The sequence below is a fragment of the Calypte anna genome, chromosome 17, assembly GCF_003957555.1.
Source record: "Calypte anna isolate BGI_N300 chromosome 17, bCalAnn1_v1.p, whole genome shotgun sequence".
NCBI classification, from domain to species: domain Eukaryota; kingdom Metazoa; phylum Chordata; class Aves; order Apodiformes; family Trochilidae; genus Calypte; species Calypte anna.
The window spans coordinates 7,970,558-7,988,197 of record NC_044262.1 but is presented as its reverse complement, the minus strand read 5'-3'; the positions used below and the strand labels follow the sequence as shown (position 1 = coordinate 7,988,197).

Here is a 17,640-nt window from a genome sequence, read left to right as displayed (position 1 = left end):
TGTTGCTATGGCAACACCGCCGCCCGGCCACTGAGCTACGGTCCCGCCCTGAGGGCCCCCGGCCCCTCCATCGCCACAGCCCCGGACTCAGCCCGCAGCCTCAGCACCACCCCCGGCCTCCCACGCACCGCCAGCTAGGGAACGTTCCCCGCCCGTGTCCCTGTGAGACCGCGGTCACCCTCACCTGCGCTTTAGCCACCAAAAATATGAAAATCTTGAACCAAAAGAACAAGACAAAAGGAAAAAAAAGAGAAAAGCATAATCTGCTTTATTTTTTTTCAATTTTTTTATTTATTTAAATAAGGAGAATTCTTTCATATGGAAAGAGCTAATACAATCACATATTTGAAAGGAGAAACAATAGGTACTGAAACGAGGAAAAAGGGCAATAAAGAGTGTGCCGCAACTGGCCTGGTGATTCCGTAATTCGAGTCCCGGTCCAAGGCAAAGTTTCCAAAAAAAAAAAAAAAAAGGAAAAAAAAAAAGAAAAAAAGAAAAGAAAAAAAAAACACGTTGCACATTACACAATTATCCATCGTCTGCCCTTTCAAATATCTGGTCTACATGAAGAGACAAAGAGAGGAAAGGCCAAAAAAACCCAACCCAAACCAAAAACAAACAAAACCCCCCAAAACCAAACAAACAACCCCCCCCCAAAAAAGTACTATACTGGTGATGAGGTTAAAAGTTTGAAGGAGTACAGTATCCCCTTGAGAAACAACAGATGGAACTCATACAGAACCAGGGGGAGGATCCAGCTAAGGACAGTGGTGCCTCCAGACATGCTAAGGGCAAGCACCTCGCTGCCATGCCCAGGGAATGGTCAAGGCTGTGGCTGCAGACATCTCGAGGGGCGGGGGCATGAAACCTGAGGGGGTGGCTATGGAAAATGTGGGTTTTGGAGCACAACAAGAAGAACAAGAGAACCCCGTAACTGGGACTCGCTGGTGGCTGCTTGGGCAAAACGCACCTTATTGGCCACAACTCAGCATGTCTGCTGGAAACGGGTTCTTAGTCACAAATCAGAGGATTCATGTTTCTTCTAAGGAACTGGGCTGCACATCAAAAACCAGCCCATGCCATGAGGAACTATCCAGTCAGAGCCAAAATGTAAGGTTAACAAACTGCAACAGAAGACCTCAGCATGCAGTGGTGCTCACTTGAGTGTGAACAGAGCAGACTGCCAAAAGGAGAGAGATTGCAAAAGTGCTAGTTTGTTTTTGTTGTTGTTGGTGGTGGTTTTTTGTTGTTTTTTTTAATGTATTATCTATAAATACACAGAAACCACAGGGCAGCTTGCAGCTTTGCAGCATTTTTGCAAGGGAATTGTTACATTGAGTGCCTCTTCGTGAACACAAACACGTGTGGGGTCCAACGGGCTGCAAACACAGAACTACTGACACTGTACAGCTGTCAGGCTGCAGAGACAGGAGTGAACTATGAAGATCAAAAGTAATGCCTGTTTCACTGGTGACAGTACTGCTTCCACCTGTCATTTAAAAATATGTATTTTTTTCTTACCTATTTGTTTTGTTTGTTTTTTAAGAGCAGGCTGAACTGGAGAGGAAAGCAGCACGGAAAACAGTTGCTAGGACATGAATTACTGTGTGTAAGAGGACTGATTACAGATGTGGTTCAAACCTTCAGCTGAAAAGCAGAAAAGTCAGCCTCTGAATATTTCTGCTTCACCCACTGTCACTGAAAATAGGGATTCCAACTCTCCCTCTGACCACACACTGAGCCTTTCCCACCAGAAGTCTGCAACTGGATAGCTTTCCAAAGCAAAAGCAACTTGCAAAGGAGTAAATCATTAGGGCCTGGCAAGCAGAATTATCCCTCTGTGAACTATATCCCCATTCTATCCATCTCCATTCTCCTCTTCCCAAGCTGAATCTGTGTCAATGTACCAGCACCCTTGGCATTTCTGCAACCTGAGGATCAGAGACTTCCTCTTTTGACTCACGACATACTGTACTAACCTTGTACTACCTTTAAACAAACAAAAAGATAAACCAGAGAAGAAGGATATTGCACCATAGGAATTTGGGCTCTAAAACTGCTTTCCATCACACAAAACTCCATTAATTGGAAGAGTCTTGCCAACTGCAGCCAACAGTCACACAAAGGTGAGGAATGGAATGAAGCTCACATGCATTTCTTGGCCTTTCCTGCACAGAATAATTCAGACATAATATATAAATAGAGCAGTGAAACAATTACTTCTTCACCTAGACCTACAACATCAAATACGTATAAATAAATTCTAGTGTTTTATTCTGTTGGGGGGAAGGAATGGAGGGGTTAAAAGGGAAAGAAGAGTGACCTTTTTCAACAGGAAGTATTGTAGTTCTGATGGCATTTACACCAGAGGGACTGCAGAAACATTTATCTAGCAATAACCCAGTTTCTCCAACACACTGGACCATTTTCAAGTCATATAGGTGGGAGGAAAGAGGTTAGTGTCTTTGTAAAGCATAAGTAGTGTCTAGGGTAGGAAAGATGAGAAGAGGTGGGGCTTGGATAAGTCTCTTTAGCCATTACAGCTAGATTCTAGGCTGGTATCAGCTAGGGCCAGCTGGGCAGAAGGGTAATTAGAGAAAACAGACAATTCTACTGTTCATGATATTCCAAGGAAGAAAACAGAAAAGGGGGTGGGTGGGATAACTTACTGGTGGAGTAATCTTTGGAAAATGTTGGGAGCAGGACTAGCAGATGAGGATGCAGGTCAGGGAAATGTCTGAAGGCTGGGGAAATATTTGTTGCTAAATCTCAAACCCTGTATTTTATGGAGGATGCTAGAGAGATGCTGGCACATTCTGCTCTGAAGTTAAAAATCCATAAAAATTAAGAAAAAAAAAAGCGCTTTTATTTTTCTTAAAGTACCATCCTATCCCTTTCCCTTCAGGCTCTATGCCATGGTCAATGGGGACATCTGTGGAGGGAGTACATTACTACATCTAACTTAATTTAGGTTTCTAAGCTCTTTAAAGCTACTGTATAAAATTCTTATTTATACCTAGCTTAAAACTTCAAATGCATCCCTAGAAAGTTATGAAGGATATTTCCCAGAAAGTGAGGGAATAAAAAAACAAACAAAAAAACCCCCAAAGAAACAAGAACACCTTTCAGATCCCTTCCCAAATACATTCTTTGTTCAAAATATCTTCTTTGGAACCTCCACCAAATGACTTGCTGCCACCTAGCAGAGGCAGACGGTATAAACAGTTAGCAAGCTATTATCTCCTGCAAAAACAAAGCTTTCCTTCCCTCACTGCAGAGTGAGCAGCCTTACCTTACTTTTTGAAAGAGCTGAACAGCACAAGTTAGCTGAATGCAGCTGAGCTTAAGACTACTGACAGCTGAGGGACTCCCAAGCACTTTAAGGAACTTGCAAGTCCATCCTAAAATCTACACACACTCACACAAACTTAACAGGCATGTAAACCCTAAACCAAACAGCCAAAGAAATAAAAACCCCACACCCCCTTCCCCACTGGGACCTTCCTTTCAGAGATCATCAAATATTGGTGAGGAAGTGAGAGGTGATAACACTGCAGACACACTAAATGCAACTGCATCAAAAACGAACCCTTTGCTGTTCACCTGGGGAAGGAGAGTAAAAGGATGATTCCAAAACTGCCTCTGTAACCACATGCTTCCAACAAAAAAAAAAGGAGGTTCCAAGTGTGCTAAAATGGCTGCCTTGCAGAGGGGCTCCCTTCCCCATGCGTTTCTATGCAAATTTTACAAAAAGCCATGAGTTAGAGGAACAGAAAGCAAGACCTAGGGAAAAAGTTAGCAAAGCTTAGGAGAGCAGCCCCGAGGGATGATCACAACACAGAACAAGTCTCGGGAGACACGAAGAATTTGAGCGGCCAAGGCAGGGAGCGTTAAGAGAGCATCACAACTACAAAAAGTAGTCCATACAGACCTGTTGGCTCTAGCCAACTCTTCTGACCTATGCACGGTGAGGAGGTTTTTTCTTAACACATTTTACATTTCATAAATCTATGATTTACATTTTGTTGTGTGTTTGGCAGTCACTAAAAAAATTCCAAACCCACACAAAGGAAAAAAAACCAAAACAAACCACTAAGCAACCCCAAAACCTAGATCCAGATGGGCTTGCAACAGAAAGTTGGTGGACTTTTTTCCCGAAAAAGAAAATGTCATGGTTTCTTGTGCACAAGGCACCTCAAAGCTACAATTAAATGGTGCAAGTTTCAAGATTAATGCACTGACCTATTATATATCTTTAGTACACATTTACTTCTAACGCAAGCACTGCTTCTAGCTTAAAAGAACAATACTGAAAAATTAATGAATGCCATAACTGTCCTGGCTTTTTTGTTTTGCCTTTTTTTTTTTTTTTTTTTAATCAAATAACCCGAAAGGCTAAATCAGCTGGGGAAAATATACCCAAACTCACTTAGTTTAGAAGAGTCGTGATTCTCAAGAGAGCAATGAACTGTATATAAAACTAAGCAGAGTTTTGTCAGAACATAATTTTAGATGAAGGAAAATCTTTTCAAGAAGGAATGAGGAAAGCAGAAAGAAAGGGGGGAAAAAACTGAAAGAACATATAAAAGTTCAGCTATAAACAAAGATATAGCTTTTTGTTTTTGTAAAAACCTCAGCTGCCTTTAAAATGAAAATCCTCAAACTAACCCCTCTCCCCCCAGTTGCCACTCTGCTGAGACAGAAGTAGGGAGTAAGAAGGATGGGCTTTGCCAAGTGAGAGATTATAGCTACCTGTGGATGGGGTATGAGGGAAAAAAAAAATGGCTCAAGCCACTTAAAAGTCACACAGTTGGTTTGTTTTAAAGCAAGCAGGTCTGTGTCATATCCACTGTTTCAAACTGCTTTGTTGGGAGAGGGGCCTGGATGATGCCACTGTAGTCAGTCAGTGTGGGGCAGAAGTAGATCTGGTGAGATTTTTCAGGAGATCCAGTGGGGTCCAGTCTAAGCTGCAGAGCCCCTCAGGCAGCAGGACCAGCTGGGCATCAAGAGGTACTCCTAGGCCTTGCTTTCCTCCACTTTGACTGCCTGAGGTTTGATCGCTCCCGTGCGCACTGGCTTCATCTGGTTTGTGGAAGCTGTTTCTTGCAGCTTTACTGCTCCCAGATTGGCTTTATTTTCATCCACCCGCTGCTTTGCCTTGTGACATACAAAACCAAAGCATTAGCTAGCACAGAGATCCTCAGGCAGATATAAAAAAACCTAAACTGTGATCATCATTCATGCAAGATATCAAATTTGCTTTAAAAATCAGGTATTTCTTCCACTCTGTCACACTTCTCTATCCTAGAAGGCCTCTAAGCATCTCAGTGTCTCACATGACTGGCAATGCAAACAGCCTGTAAAACTCAACAACAAGCACCATGGAGACTGTAAAACAGGTGATCCTCTAATGCCTCCTGACTTTCAAATCACACAGCATTAAGTCTTGGGCTTTCCCTGAAGTGAAAGCAACAGCTCCCACATACAACTTCATCCAACATACTTCAGGCCTTTCTGCCAATCCTCTCAACTCCAAGGCAAAAACTTGACAGGTCAGAAGAGCAGATACTGTTGGGTCAAACAAAGTTTCCTCCCCCATACACTACCTGCTGTACATAGTGTCCTTGCACAGAGCCCATGCTGACTGCTGGTCCAGATGGCTTCCCACTTGGGCTGGCAGAGCTAGGCCTGGAAATCGAAGAGTCGACAACATTCATGGAGTAAATTCTACAATGGAATGAGAACCTTATTCATGTGTGAAAAGAAAAAAAAAAAAAAAAGACAGCAGAAAGCAACAGTAGACAGGGCACAAGTTAGTGCTGTGCAGTCCCCAGCCTAAAAGACAACAGGTGGGCTGGCTAGGAGAAAAAATATAAAGGAAGTGAATGATCCAAAAGGCTCAATGGCCTGAAGGTCTGGTGTGTCTAGACATGAGAACCTCTCATCTTAGGACCGCCATGCTGGACACTGTTTATTCAATGGTCCCCAGATTTTCCTCCTTAACAAGAAACACACAAAAGCACACACCAATTCCAATTTATCTTTAAGACTCGACAAACAAGTAATTTTCTGCACTTCCCACAAACACACAAGGCCAAATTAGATAAGACATTGGCCTACACCCCAAAGTGAAAGCCATGATCATGCATTCAGATGGAATTATTCTGACTGTATGGTAAGTACACTCTGTAGGTCAAAACCCAAGTGAGTCTTGTATGGGAATGATGCATGCACCATATATCACTGCAAATGAGGAACACTACTTCTTCCCCATTCTGACTACAGAGGCTAAGTTCTTTAAACATTTTACCTGTAGGTATGTGGTGATGGTATAGACCCTCCAGAGGACATATTCTGTTTACCATCGGAGAAATGAAACCCTTTCATTTCCATTTGGGAGGACTACAGAAGAAAATGAGTGAGAAAGAGAGTATCATCTTTGCATTCACAGATCACTCGTTACTTCATATAAACACTTAAGCCAAATCTTTGCCCTCCTACCCATCGTGTCCATTAAAAGAAGAAACATTTTTCAGGTGAAGAAAGTGAGGCTTGTGAGTGAAATAATCTGCTTGTATTAAACCCACAAGCTAGCAGCACAAGCAAATACAGAACCTGGAAGTTAACTGCTGTGCTCTCTCTCCCCTGTAATAGACAAACTTAAGATAGGAATCCATCAAACCAGACATGACATTAATATACCTACTCAAATGGAAAAGCTTCGAAAGAGTGAAATATCTGGGCAGTATTCCAACTGTGTCTGGAGCTCACCACCCCTCAAGCACTCTGGGGAAACCTGTGTAAACATGCAATAAAACTGGAGACTCCAAATTGGATCAAGGCAGGATGTGGCTCCCTGGAAACAGAATGATGACCAGCAGCAAAACCTGAAAAACTGCTGCTTGTGTTTTGGAGATGAGGGGGAAACGGCTCCTTCAATTTAACACTTTGATATTTAAGGATCCCAAACAAGCCAGCTTCCACTTTAACAAGCAAGATCAAGTAGTGAAACTTCAGTGCAGGAGGGGTTAATAATGCCAAAATGAGCAGGCAGGAGTTGATCCTCACCTCCCTGCTGGTAGCAAGAACAGAAGGCTGGGATCCAGGAGGGAGAATTCTTCGGGGAGCTCCTACAGGCAGGTTTTGCCCCTGAGGAAGCTGGATGGACTGTGGTAGAATCAGGGGCTGCTGGCCAGAGCCGTAGCGGGGCAGAGGAAGCTGGGAGCCAGGTACAGGCATCGTTAGCTGTGTGATAAGGACATGTAATTAACTCCATGGCAGTTACAGTCTTGTGGTTGACATGGTCTCCTAATAACCTCAAAACACAGCACTTAAAAATAAGCTCACAAAGTGGTAGTGTCTGGATCAGAAGAAATGCAAATGTAACAGAGGGACTTTCACACTGAAATGCATGTTCTGGTAGTGCTGCCAACACCTTGCCAGCTGGGCTTTTAACATGGCATTGATTTAACATAGCTGCACTCACACACAGAGCTTTCCTCCTGTCTAAAACCTTCACCCACTTTTTCAGTCTCCTTCCTGGGTGCTGCATGGGTTTATTTTCTCTTGATATGATGGCAGTGCCAGACAGTTCAATGTCAGGCATTTTGTTTGCAGCTCTGAAGCCCCAACCACAAAGTCTGCTACACTTTCACACCAAAGCATTTTGAGGAATGTGTCTCTAGAGAAAGTGATGGTGACCTCAGCTCTATGCTCTGCAATGAGCTTTAAAGTGATGATGGTAATAATTAAAAGTAATTTATAAAAAATGCAGCTCAGGCCTCAAGAGCCTCTGGTTCTCTCTGATCCATCTGGCAGTTCTCACAAGTGCTGAATTTGTAGGGTTCTGTGTCAACACTTTGCAGTAAATAAATCAATAAATAAAGCTAAGGCTGGCAAGAGACCAAGTAACTAGCTAGGATGGATAAAATATTTCTTCAAATATCTAGTTTGCTAATACTTTCTGTATTTTCTTCAGCTAAGGTACTTCCAAGATTAACCCTTCGTATCAGCCGCAACATATAAATCCATCTTTAAACAAACGAACAAAAACCTTAACATGCTGCATAAAACAAATGTAAGATAAGTTTAATACAAGTATCAAACTTCTCCAGAGAATGAAAACACGTGTCCACAAATACAGCTATGCTCACAGTAGGATTCAATGTCTTTATCTGAACCATACTTTACAAAAACTTTCATACAATGAAATACTTGTCAAGCTGCTGCCAAACAGATGAGCAGAAGTTGTAAATTAGACCTGGATAACAAAAGCATTGAGAAGACAGATGAACTTGTAATAAAAGGTCCTAGTTACCCTGGCAGCTGAGTTCAATCAGCTGGAGATGACTGGGATTTGGCTCTCAGAAGAAGTACCTTTAGGGCAACTATTACACCATGGTCTCCTATGCATGAAGCACTGCAAGGTTTGAGCTGCACGAAACATCTTTATCAAGGGTGAGGACTTCCAAGTTAGAAAATGACATCTCAGCAGGGACAGACAAGTAATTAACAAGAATCTCATTAAATAAGGTGCTGAATGTTTGAAACAATGGTTCACAGAACAGAGTATCTTGGGGAAATCTTTTGCCTCTTCACAAAGAGCTTAGTTCACACAAACACATGACTCAGCACAAACAAACTAATTTCAACCCAGCCTCAGGAACAAGTGGCTGTGAAAAAGCCTGTACAAGGGAGTCACTTGCAAGCCCTGCTCCCTAACCTGTGTAAGCTGAGAGTCCATCATCTGGGAGGCTCCCATACCAGCTGCCTGGTTTATCTGGCTTTCATAAACCAGTGTCTGGCTTCCATTCATGGGCTGATAGGGGGACCCAGACTGGGTTTTCACCACCTCCAAGGGTTGCATGCCTGGGAAGGCAGAATATGGAGGCTTCAGAGCAGTGCCTCCTGTCAGGACCATGGTGCTGGGCTGAGACAGACTGGGGTGCATATACACTTGAGACCTGGAGAAGAAAAACATGCTAGTCATTACACAGAAAACCCTTGGAGACTACAGATACACCCACCCCCTCTGCCAAACCACACCTGGCCTGCAATCAGTTCCTAGGCTTTACTAAACTGATAGTTGTGATGCCACTTTGCACTTTAGTTACAGGGTTTACAACTTCCACTTTCAAGCCCTTACAAGCACATACTTGTGCTGCAGGAAGTTTAGGTACCAGTTATCCTGCATATTAAACTCTGGATTTAGTAATACCGGGAGGATTCAGGTTACCAGTCTGCAGTAGTTTTGCAAAGCAGAAAAGTATCAGAAATAACAGATTCAAACACCTCCAGAAAAAAAAAAAAAAAAAAAAAAAGAAAAAAAAAAAGAAAGAAGAAAAAAGAAGAAAACAAAAAGAAGAGGAAAAAAAAGAGGAAAAAAAAGAGGAAAAAAAAAAGAGGAAAAAAAAAAGAGGAAAAAAAAAAGAGGAAAAAAAAGAGGAAAAAAAAAAGAGGAAAAAAAAAAGAGGAAAAAAAAAAAAAGAGGAAAAAAAGAGGAAAAAAAAGAGGAAAAAAAAGAGGAAAAAAAGAGGAAAAAAGAGGAAAAAAAGAGGAAAAAAAAGAGGAAAAAAAGAGGAAAAAAAAGAGGAAAAAAAGAGGAAAAAAGAGGAAAAAAGAGGAAAAAAAGAGGAAAAAAAAGAGGAAAAAAAGAGGAAAAAAAAGAGGAAAAAAGAGGAAAAAAGAGGAAAAAAAGAGGAAAAAAAGAGGAAAAAAAGAGGAAAAAAAGAAGAAGAAAAAAAAAAAAGAGGGCTTTTTAAACCTCAGTGTCCAGGCTTCTGAGGCATTGAAGGACTATCTGGTCATTCACTAATCTCATGCAGGAAAGGGGGTACAGAGTACAATTCCCACAGCAAGCCTAACTTTGAACTGGATGTCCCAATTCCTTCAGCGCTAGAAAACAGCTCCTGTAGTCCTGTAGCGTTGCTGTAGCACTTGTGTTTGATTACCTCATTTGAATCTTACAATTTTCTCTTCAACAAAGTGCAGGCATTTCTCATGCTCATCCTGTAGTTTTTATCTAATTTATTTAATGTCACTACATTGGTACTCGGTTCTTACTGAAGTATTTCTTTGTCTTCTTGCTACAAACTTTGAAGTTCTCATTACTAAGTCTGCATGCCAGCCCGAAACCTCCTCTTTCTGCATCTTTCCCAAAATTTGTATCCCCCTTTGAGAGGATTGGCAGTACAACCAAGCAACTTCCCAAGGATGGTCTTTGTGATTGTCTTACAAAGGAACATGCTACAGAAAGCTTTATGTGCCCTGATATCTTTGCTCCCCACCCTGGCAGTGTTCCTAAAGGAAGGAAACACCACAGCAACAAAGGGGGAAGAGAAGTGTGGCTTATCTGATCAATGCACATTGCCACCAGGAATGTAAGAGATCAAGCAACAAGGAAATGAAGAAATGGAAGCATTTACCTGAAGGGCTGTATGGAGCTGTACATCTCTTGGGACTGGGAAACAGGCAAACCACCCCTCAGCCCAAGCTGAGCTTGGGCCTGTAAGGATGTGTGGAGGGAAATGGGAATCTGTTGAGCAGCAGCAGCCTGTGGAAGAAATTGAGATGACTGAGAGGTATAAGAGCAGCCAGAAACTCTCCCAGGTTGTTAAGAAACCACTGCTTTCCTCCATGAAATAATCGACCATGAATAAGACCTACACTGCACCTTTGTCCAGCCCCTGCATCATTCCACAGAAAGGGCAGCACACAGAGAGGAAGATACTGCACAGGCACCCATGAGGGCAGACCGGTAACTTCAAGAGGCATTTGGACACGAGAGGATCAAATGTGCTCCACAACAGAACAGGCACTGCCAATACCAGCTCTCACTTGCCTGCACTCTTACGTTAAGATGGCTCTGCCCAACATTATCAATACCCTATTTACTAAGGCTAAAGAAAATGCTCATTTACCATGATGGGGATTTTACTGAAAATGTAGATGGGGAGTTTACTGAAAATCACTTTACCTCATACAGATGCCTCAGCATCTGCTTCAATTAAACCCATTCTAAAGGCACTGGCACAAAAGGGGGGAAAAAAAGCCAAACAAAAAACTCACTTCAATTTCTCTTAGCTGTGACACCCACTGGGAAGGAGCATTCAAAGAAGCTAAAGGGAGCCACACGTAACCTCCTTTGGGCAACCTTGTTTCTTCAATATACCCCTGAAAACTCCCTGATAAACCAGTAGGCAGTTGTACTTCTCCCTTACCTGTTGGTAGCTTTGCTGCTGAGGTATTGTCTGAGGGACCAGGCGGGGCTGACTTGCAAACACATGGCCATCCAGATAGAGGGGTGGAATATGGTTACCTAAACAACAGAGAAGGCAGGCTGTGAGTTCAAGGTACAAGGGAGATACAGCCACAATAATCTGCAGAACCTCCACGTCAAGACCATTTCCTACCTCTCAGCAAGTCAACATACCCATACTACTCATTTAGAAGAGCTTGTGAAGAACCTAAGGTAACATCCCAAAGCTAGCAGCCCACTTAGATAGCAGGCTTGCCAAGAATTAATTATGCCTTTCTGTAAGAAGTTTCTCACCTCCACAAAAGAGTCAGAGACACTAACAGTTTAGGAATTGGTGAACTGCACTCCAGTGTCAGAAACCTGCTCTGCAATCATCTTGTATTTGCAGCTGGGAGGCACAGGAAGAGCAAACACGGTGTCTGAACCTTCAGCCAAGAGATATAAAAGCCTTATTCACCCCAAGGTGGCATCAATTAGAAAGCACTATGCCACTCGTGGTTCTGTGCAGACCTGAACCACAGGATTTACAAGCAAAATTAGAGTGGGTGGGGAAGGACATCACCTGACTGGTAACAATTTGTTTTCCAAGTGGAATCACTTCTGCCCAGCACATTCCTCTCCATTCCTGAATTGAAGAATGAGAAGGACAGCACATGTATGAAAGGTCCTTTGGGGCCCAGTAGTCAGAGAACCTTTTGTCCAGATCCTCTCCCTAATTATACATGCTATATGACATGACTGAACTTAAGCTTTTCCTCTTACTGAAGGACAACATCACCCTCCCCACTGCCCAGAGTTCTACAAACAAGTTCTTGTGTTTATGTACAAAGAGCAGGTGTTCAGATCCTGCAAATAAATAGTAAAATGAGCAAATACTGACACTGATACTGGAACTGTTGAAGTCTCTCAGCCACAGGTTTCTTCACCTCCCTTCTATTCTACTGAGCACAGTGAAGGGTAAGCAGGACCTATTGAGACATCACAGACTTGCTGCTAAACAGGGAAAGTCCTTCTGCTAAAGTTCTACCTGTCACACTCTTCAAAGTGGGAAGACAGTCCTCCTTTCTGTCTTGCCTGAATTGCTGTTAACAATGTCACATACCAGCCAACTAGTTACTTTACATGGAAGCTCTTCTCACCGTGCTCTTGTTTATCAGAATCAATGTATTATTCCAAGCAGCCAGGGCACGTACTGCTGCTGCAGTTTGCAGGTACCTGGAATTGATGCAGAAGGTGCTACGGAAGCCACAGGCATAGGAGGCATAGAAACTCCACCAAAAGAGCTGTAGCTGACACCGTTGGAAGCTCCAACACTGGAAGGAGGCTGGATGCCTGAGCCTGCACCTCCTGGGGAGTTCTGTTCTGGTAAACTAGGAGAGTTTTCCCAAGCTTTACGAGCAGACTCCATCTACGGAAATGAAGGACAATAACTACAGACAGTTCAAATGGGGAGGACAATACTTGCTCAACTATGAGCCATCAGTTCAAATTCAGTCTAGTCTAGTCATGGTGGCTGGCAGGTCTCAAGGCAAGGGGATTTATATCTATTTCCAATGGGCAAGCCTCCTTCCCACTCACTCAATCCCCCTTGATATTTGCTGATCTGTTAGAATTTGGGGTGGTAGATTTTGTTTTGGATGATTTTGGGTTTTTTTGTTGGTTTTGGTTTATGTTTGGATTTGATTTTTTGTTTTTTTAACTCTCCAAACCACCAGGCACCTAGGATCCCTACCAGCCACCTTACCCAGCTACTGAAGTAGCAGGAAAGCTCTGTTACACTTGTTCTACAACTGGCAATAACTTCAGCATCCAGGACTGCTGTAACACACATCCTTCCAGCCATACTGAATGAACAGCACAACCGCACAACTTTTACGGCAGCTAAGAAAGCTTTAGCAGTACCCAACGACACACTCTGGGAAAGATCTCTCCATCCTCACTACTCTGACCACAGAGACATGGTAAACACAACTAGGAGAAACACACATGCCAGCTTGCTTACCTTAAGAGTAAGGTCTGCAGTAGGGAAGGACATTGGGTTCAGACCAATGCACCGCTGGAGGTGATGATCTCTCCGCAGAATGGGAATGGACTGCGTTAACCCTGCCTGGGGGGAGATGAGGAACAGTCAATACTTTATAAACTCTTGTAAGAATGTCATGAGCTATCAAGGCTGACAGAGCCTAAGCTGACAGCTCTTAGTAACTACACCTCAAAGGATTCAACTTGCAGCAGTACTGAAGGAGTTAAGTACCATAGTCAACTGCGATCCATTCTGCTGCCCACCAAGGAAGCTTTGGTGATGTGCAGTGAGCTACTCTGTGTCAAGTTACACACAAGCTTCCACTTCAATTTGCAAAAGGAGTTTCCCCTCCTATCCTGTATTTGGAATCTACCTAAACTTCAGACAAAGCCAGTTTCAGAAAAAACCAGAAAGAGCATTTCTGAAAAGGAACACCCTTTAAGACAAACCTCCAAAAATCAATCCACCTACAAATCTGAAGTAATTTCAAAACAAGCTCTGTGAGTTTCTTATATTGCTGCCCACAGCTGAGCTACCAGCTGGGTTTTCAGCTAAGAAACTTCCAAGAGGGCTGGATTAATTACAGTCTCTGTCTTGCTGTGGCAGATGAGACTTTTTGAGGAAGCTGGCAGTCCAGGCCTAAAAACACCACTATCTCCATCACATCTATTACCAGCACTCTCATGTCTCAGGGGAAAAGTCTGGTGATCCCAGAGATCTGCAACACCTCTGGCTTTACACAGGCCACAATGATATTGGAGTTGCTCAGTTCTGAGACACTGATGCTCATTTTATCAAGGTATCTTCAGGGCAGATTTCCATTTCAGATTCTAGTCATGTGCTGGCTAGGCATTAAGTGCAAAGTCAGCTACAAAGAAATATGCTTCGCCTCTCTAAAAGCATCTGAGGTTTAACTCTGGAGCATCTCTAATGACTTAATGTCAAAATAAATCCTTACATTACTGGCTAAGGCATCCTGCAATTTGGTGACAGGGTTAGCTGCAGTGCCAGCGGCAGAACCAGGTGGCAAGCTGAAGTCAGAGTCCTGAAAAAGTGAAACACACAAAATTCAAATCCAGGTCCAAGGGCCACCCATCTGCTTCTCATGGTTAATGACTTTAGCCTGAATCATCATACTAGAAACTAAAGATCATCCTCCAGTAAGCCTTGCTGGAGGACAACAAAAAGACAGCACTCAGCAGCAGGCAAACCCCAGAGGCACACAAAGGCATACATGGCCATAATTTTGTCCCTCACCTGTTACCACCCCCGTTAGTCCTTGGGACAACAGTTCCAAGAGGATATTTATGCGTCTGCCAAGACAACTTGAGTACCTGGTTTGTGTCAGTAATGAAATCAAAGGCAAATCTACAGATGGAAGCTTACTCTAAATAATCCTTCCACCTCAAACTACCTTTCAACAAGTTCAAATCACCAAGAAGATAAAATTCAATCCTCACTTTAGGATTTACTCCAAATTCAATGGGTGGCACAGGAAGTACAGAATCCACGTGAATTTCCACCCCATTAACAGGGGGAATATTCCCTTCCAGCCGTTCCGTCCCCTCCGAACCCTTTCTGTTTTTCAGGGAGCGTTCGTTGCCGATTGGTCCAGGCTTGTGTTCCTTGTTCTGTCCTGAGCCTTGTTCTGAATCCTTAACAGGAAAGCAGAGAGGCTGAGACACAAAGACTGAATAACCCAATCTCAAGCCTTTAAAAATGCTATCAGAAACAAACACAACCACTTCATAAGGTGTCTCAACTACGTGCTCTGGCTTGGCTGCAAATCCAGATTACCTTTTTATCAGACTGCTTCTGCACTTGCTCCTTCTGGCAGTCAGGCTTTGGGTCCACCAGGCCAGCCCCATTCATCTCCTCTGGTTTGAGGGTGCCATATGGAGAACTGCGCTGAGAGGAGGTGGCGGAGGATTCCCGAGACTCCGCGCTCAAGTCAATGCCACTATCCCCCTGGCTGCCTTTAAAACCCTGCTATGCAAAGCACGAAATGTGTTAAAGCCCCGGACTCCAACCCAGCTCCACAAGGAGGAAGAAAAAATATCCCAGAAAAAAACAAGACCATGTCTTGTTTTCAAATCATGTTCCTGGTTAAATGCAAAGGAGTTGGGCCTGAACCGCAGCATCCCTTGGCTGCTGCTTTAGCTCTATGCAAACCCAAGACAGGTCAACCAATGCACCAACTGGACCATGGAATAAGGAAAAAAGGTGGCCCATGTAGCAACTAGGCTGAGATTGCCAAACTCATTTCACTTGTGACCCAAACCAGCTTTGAACTCTGGTGAAGCATTCAGGAACATCCTTCACCCTCCCTGAGTTAAGGCTACAGCTACACACTGCTCACAGGCATGAGGCACAGAGATCACCTATGGGATTCCATCATCCTCAACTACAGTGTCCAGTTAGGAACACAACCCTGGAATAGCTCTACCAGATCATTATTCCAGATTTACAACTCACATGTTAACACCAAGAAGTGCTTGGCCCTCTAGGGCAAGATCCGAGCAGCATCAAGCTCAAATCAGAACTGCAAAGGAAACATTTTCAATTGCACAAGCAGAGCTGAGAGTTGCTAAGCACTGATGGAGGCAATGAGAAGCATAAGCCACATACATTACTATTTTATACACAAAAAACCTGAATGGCACAGTAGGTGCCACTTACCTCATTGGTGGTAGATTCAGTACCATTAAAGGTATTTACAGGCTTGCTCCAGGAATCACTGCCAGGAGCCTGGACGGAGAGAGCTGGAAGAGAACAGAGGGCAGGGTTCAGCTGCTTGAAACAACTGTGAGTACATCTTGCACACCACACACGTTACATGAATTAACTTTCCACTTCTAGACATGAGATAAGGCATTTTCCCCACTTCAGAAAGCTAGTGCTGCCCACTCATCTGAGACATGACACAGAGAAGACATGAGAGCGAGGGCAGAGAACAGGGAAGAGATTTCTTGAGGAACATGGAAACAACAAGTGAAAGAGCAGAAGCAGAAACAAGGGAGGCACTAGCTATTCAAGGCTAGAGAATAAGAGAGGGAGGAAAAATAAGAAAATGCTGAAAGTGACCCAGCCCAACAGGCTAGAAAATGCTATGTATGATCTTAAAATAGACTCAAGAAATTGATTAGGAGACTGACATGGTCAACAACAAAAGAGGATGGTTAGTTAAGCACTGTGGCTTTGAACAGATGCTACTCCAGATGCCTGCTAGCTCCCCTCTGACTTCCAGCACCAGACAAGAAAAGTTTGTCTCCTCTTCAGCACAGGCATCCTTCCTGCACACACCAGTGGATTCCTTAGCTGTGCAAAACACTCTGAAACAGACAGACTCAAGCTTACCTGGGCTGTTGCTCTCCCATATCTCTGTGCCCAGGCTGTTTCCAGACACTGTCACATCACTTTTCTCCAAGCACAAGCTGTTCTGTTTCTTAGCAAATCGAGGAGGAATGCGAGACTGAAGGACTCGGGGCTTAGCTGGTGCCTGAGAGAAAAAAGGCAGAGGTGGTAACACCCATCACTGCACTGGGCTAAAACAGCCTGCTCCTGGCAAGTTCAAACCCCAGACTCCTAATTACTGCAACGTGAAAAGCCCCCTGTACTTATAAAACAGAACTATAAAAAGTAATTCTGACTCTCCCTATTTTTAAATGGCCCCTGTGACCTCCATCTAACAAGGCAGTGAAAAAAAGCAACCTTCAGCAGCATGAGATTATTTTATTTTGGGGAGGTGAGGGGATAGGATACAAACAAGAGAAAAATTAACACTACAGAATTACTCTGCTTAATTCCTTTCTTCTACTCCAGCTAAAGCAAGATCAATTAATTATTTCACAAAAGAGATAGTTTTACCACTAAAGCCAAGACCAGAACAGAAAGAGAAGCACATCTCTGCAACTGCAAGACCTCTCCCACTGCACATTCACAGGTTATCTTCAGCTTTATTTTAAAGATGCCAAGCAAACAGGCTTTATAACTTTGCTTGAGAGACTCTCTGTACCTACCACAAGCATTCCTTGCCAATAATGCTTTCCCAACGATACTCTTTATTTACATTTAGTCCCACAGATTTTGTCACCTTTCATTCTGCAATATTATCTCATCCCCCTTGAATTTGTAGTCTTCCAGTACATGTAGACAAACATCCCCATCCTAAACGTTACTTAAATGCAGTCTTAAGTCTTTCCTTGTAAATCAATGCTTTTATCCTGTTATGAACACAAATCTGTCAGAGCTTCTTCCAGTTAGCTTTTCCCTGCTCAGATGCCCAGATAAACATCATCTGCACGGAAGCTACCATGATCTGCTCTAGGAGCAACACCCTGTTGGCACAGCAGGACGAGAA

The 17,640-nt window shown here is 43.3% G+C and overlaps 1 protein-coding gene and 1 non-coding gene across 14 annotated transcripts in view; both read right to left on the bottom strand.

The window, feature by feature from the left end:
- Positions 1-251: 251 nt before the first annotated feature.
- PRRC2B (proline rich coiled-coil 2B) overlaps positions 252-17,640 on the bottom strand; it is a 48,214-nt gene continuing 30,825 nt past the window's right edge. For 4 of the 13 annotated variants that reach the window (XM_030461449.1, XM_030461447.1, XM_030461448.1 and 1 more), the window contains 14 exons: positions 16,638-16,779; positions 15,960-16,042; positions 15,078-15,269; positions 14,741-14,935; positions 14,239-14,325; positions 13,260-13,364; positions 12,473-12,665; positions 11,220-11,317; positions 10,425-10,552; positions 8,723-8,963; positions 7,069-7,245; positions 6,311-6,402; positions 5,607-5,727; positions 252-5,157 (listed from right to left, as the gene is read on the bottom strand). In XM_030461449.1, coding sequence (XP_030317309.1) covers positions 5,017-5,157; positions 5,607-5,727; positions 6,311-6,402; positions 7,069-7,245; positions 8,723-8,963; positions 10,425-10,552; positions 11,220-11,317; positions 12,473-12,665; positions 13,260-13,364; positions 14,239-14,325; positions 14,741-14,935; positions 15,078-15,269; positions 15,960-16,042; positions 16,638-16,779 — 1,995 coding nt within the window. In that variant the 3' untranslated portion in view covers positions 252-5,016. The remainder of the gene's footprint in view (positions 5,158-5,606; positions 5,728-6,310; positions 6,403-7,068; positions 7,246-8,722; positions 8,964-10,424; positions 10,553-11,219; positions 11,318-12,472; positions 12,666-13,259; positions 13,365-14,238; positions 14,326-14,740; positions 14,936-15,077; positions 15,270-15,959; positions 16,043-16,637; positions 16,780-17,640) is intronic. The other 9 variants (XM_030461451.1, XM_030461452.1, XM_030461453.1 and 6 more) reach the window with 6 other exon arrangements.
- Positions 12,160-12,243, bottom strand: LOC115599289. Its single transcript, XR_003988281.1, has one exon. It is a non-coding gene; the product is annotated as a small nucleolar RNA SNORD62 (small nucleolar RNA).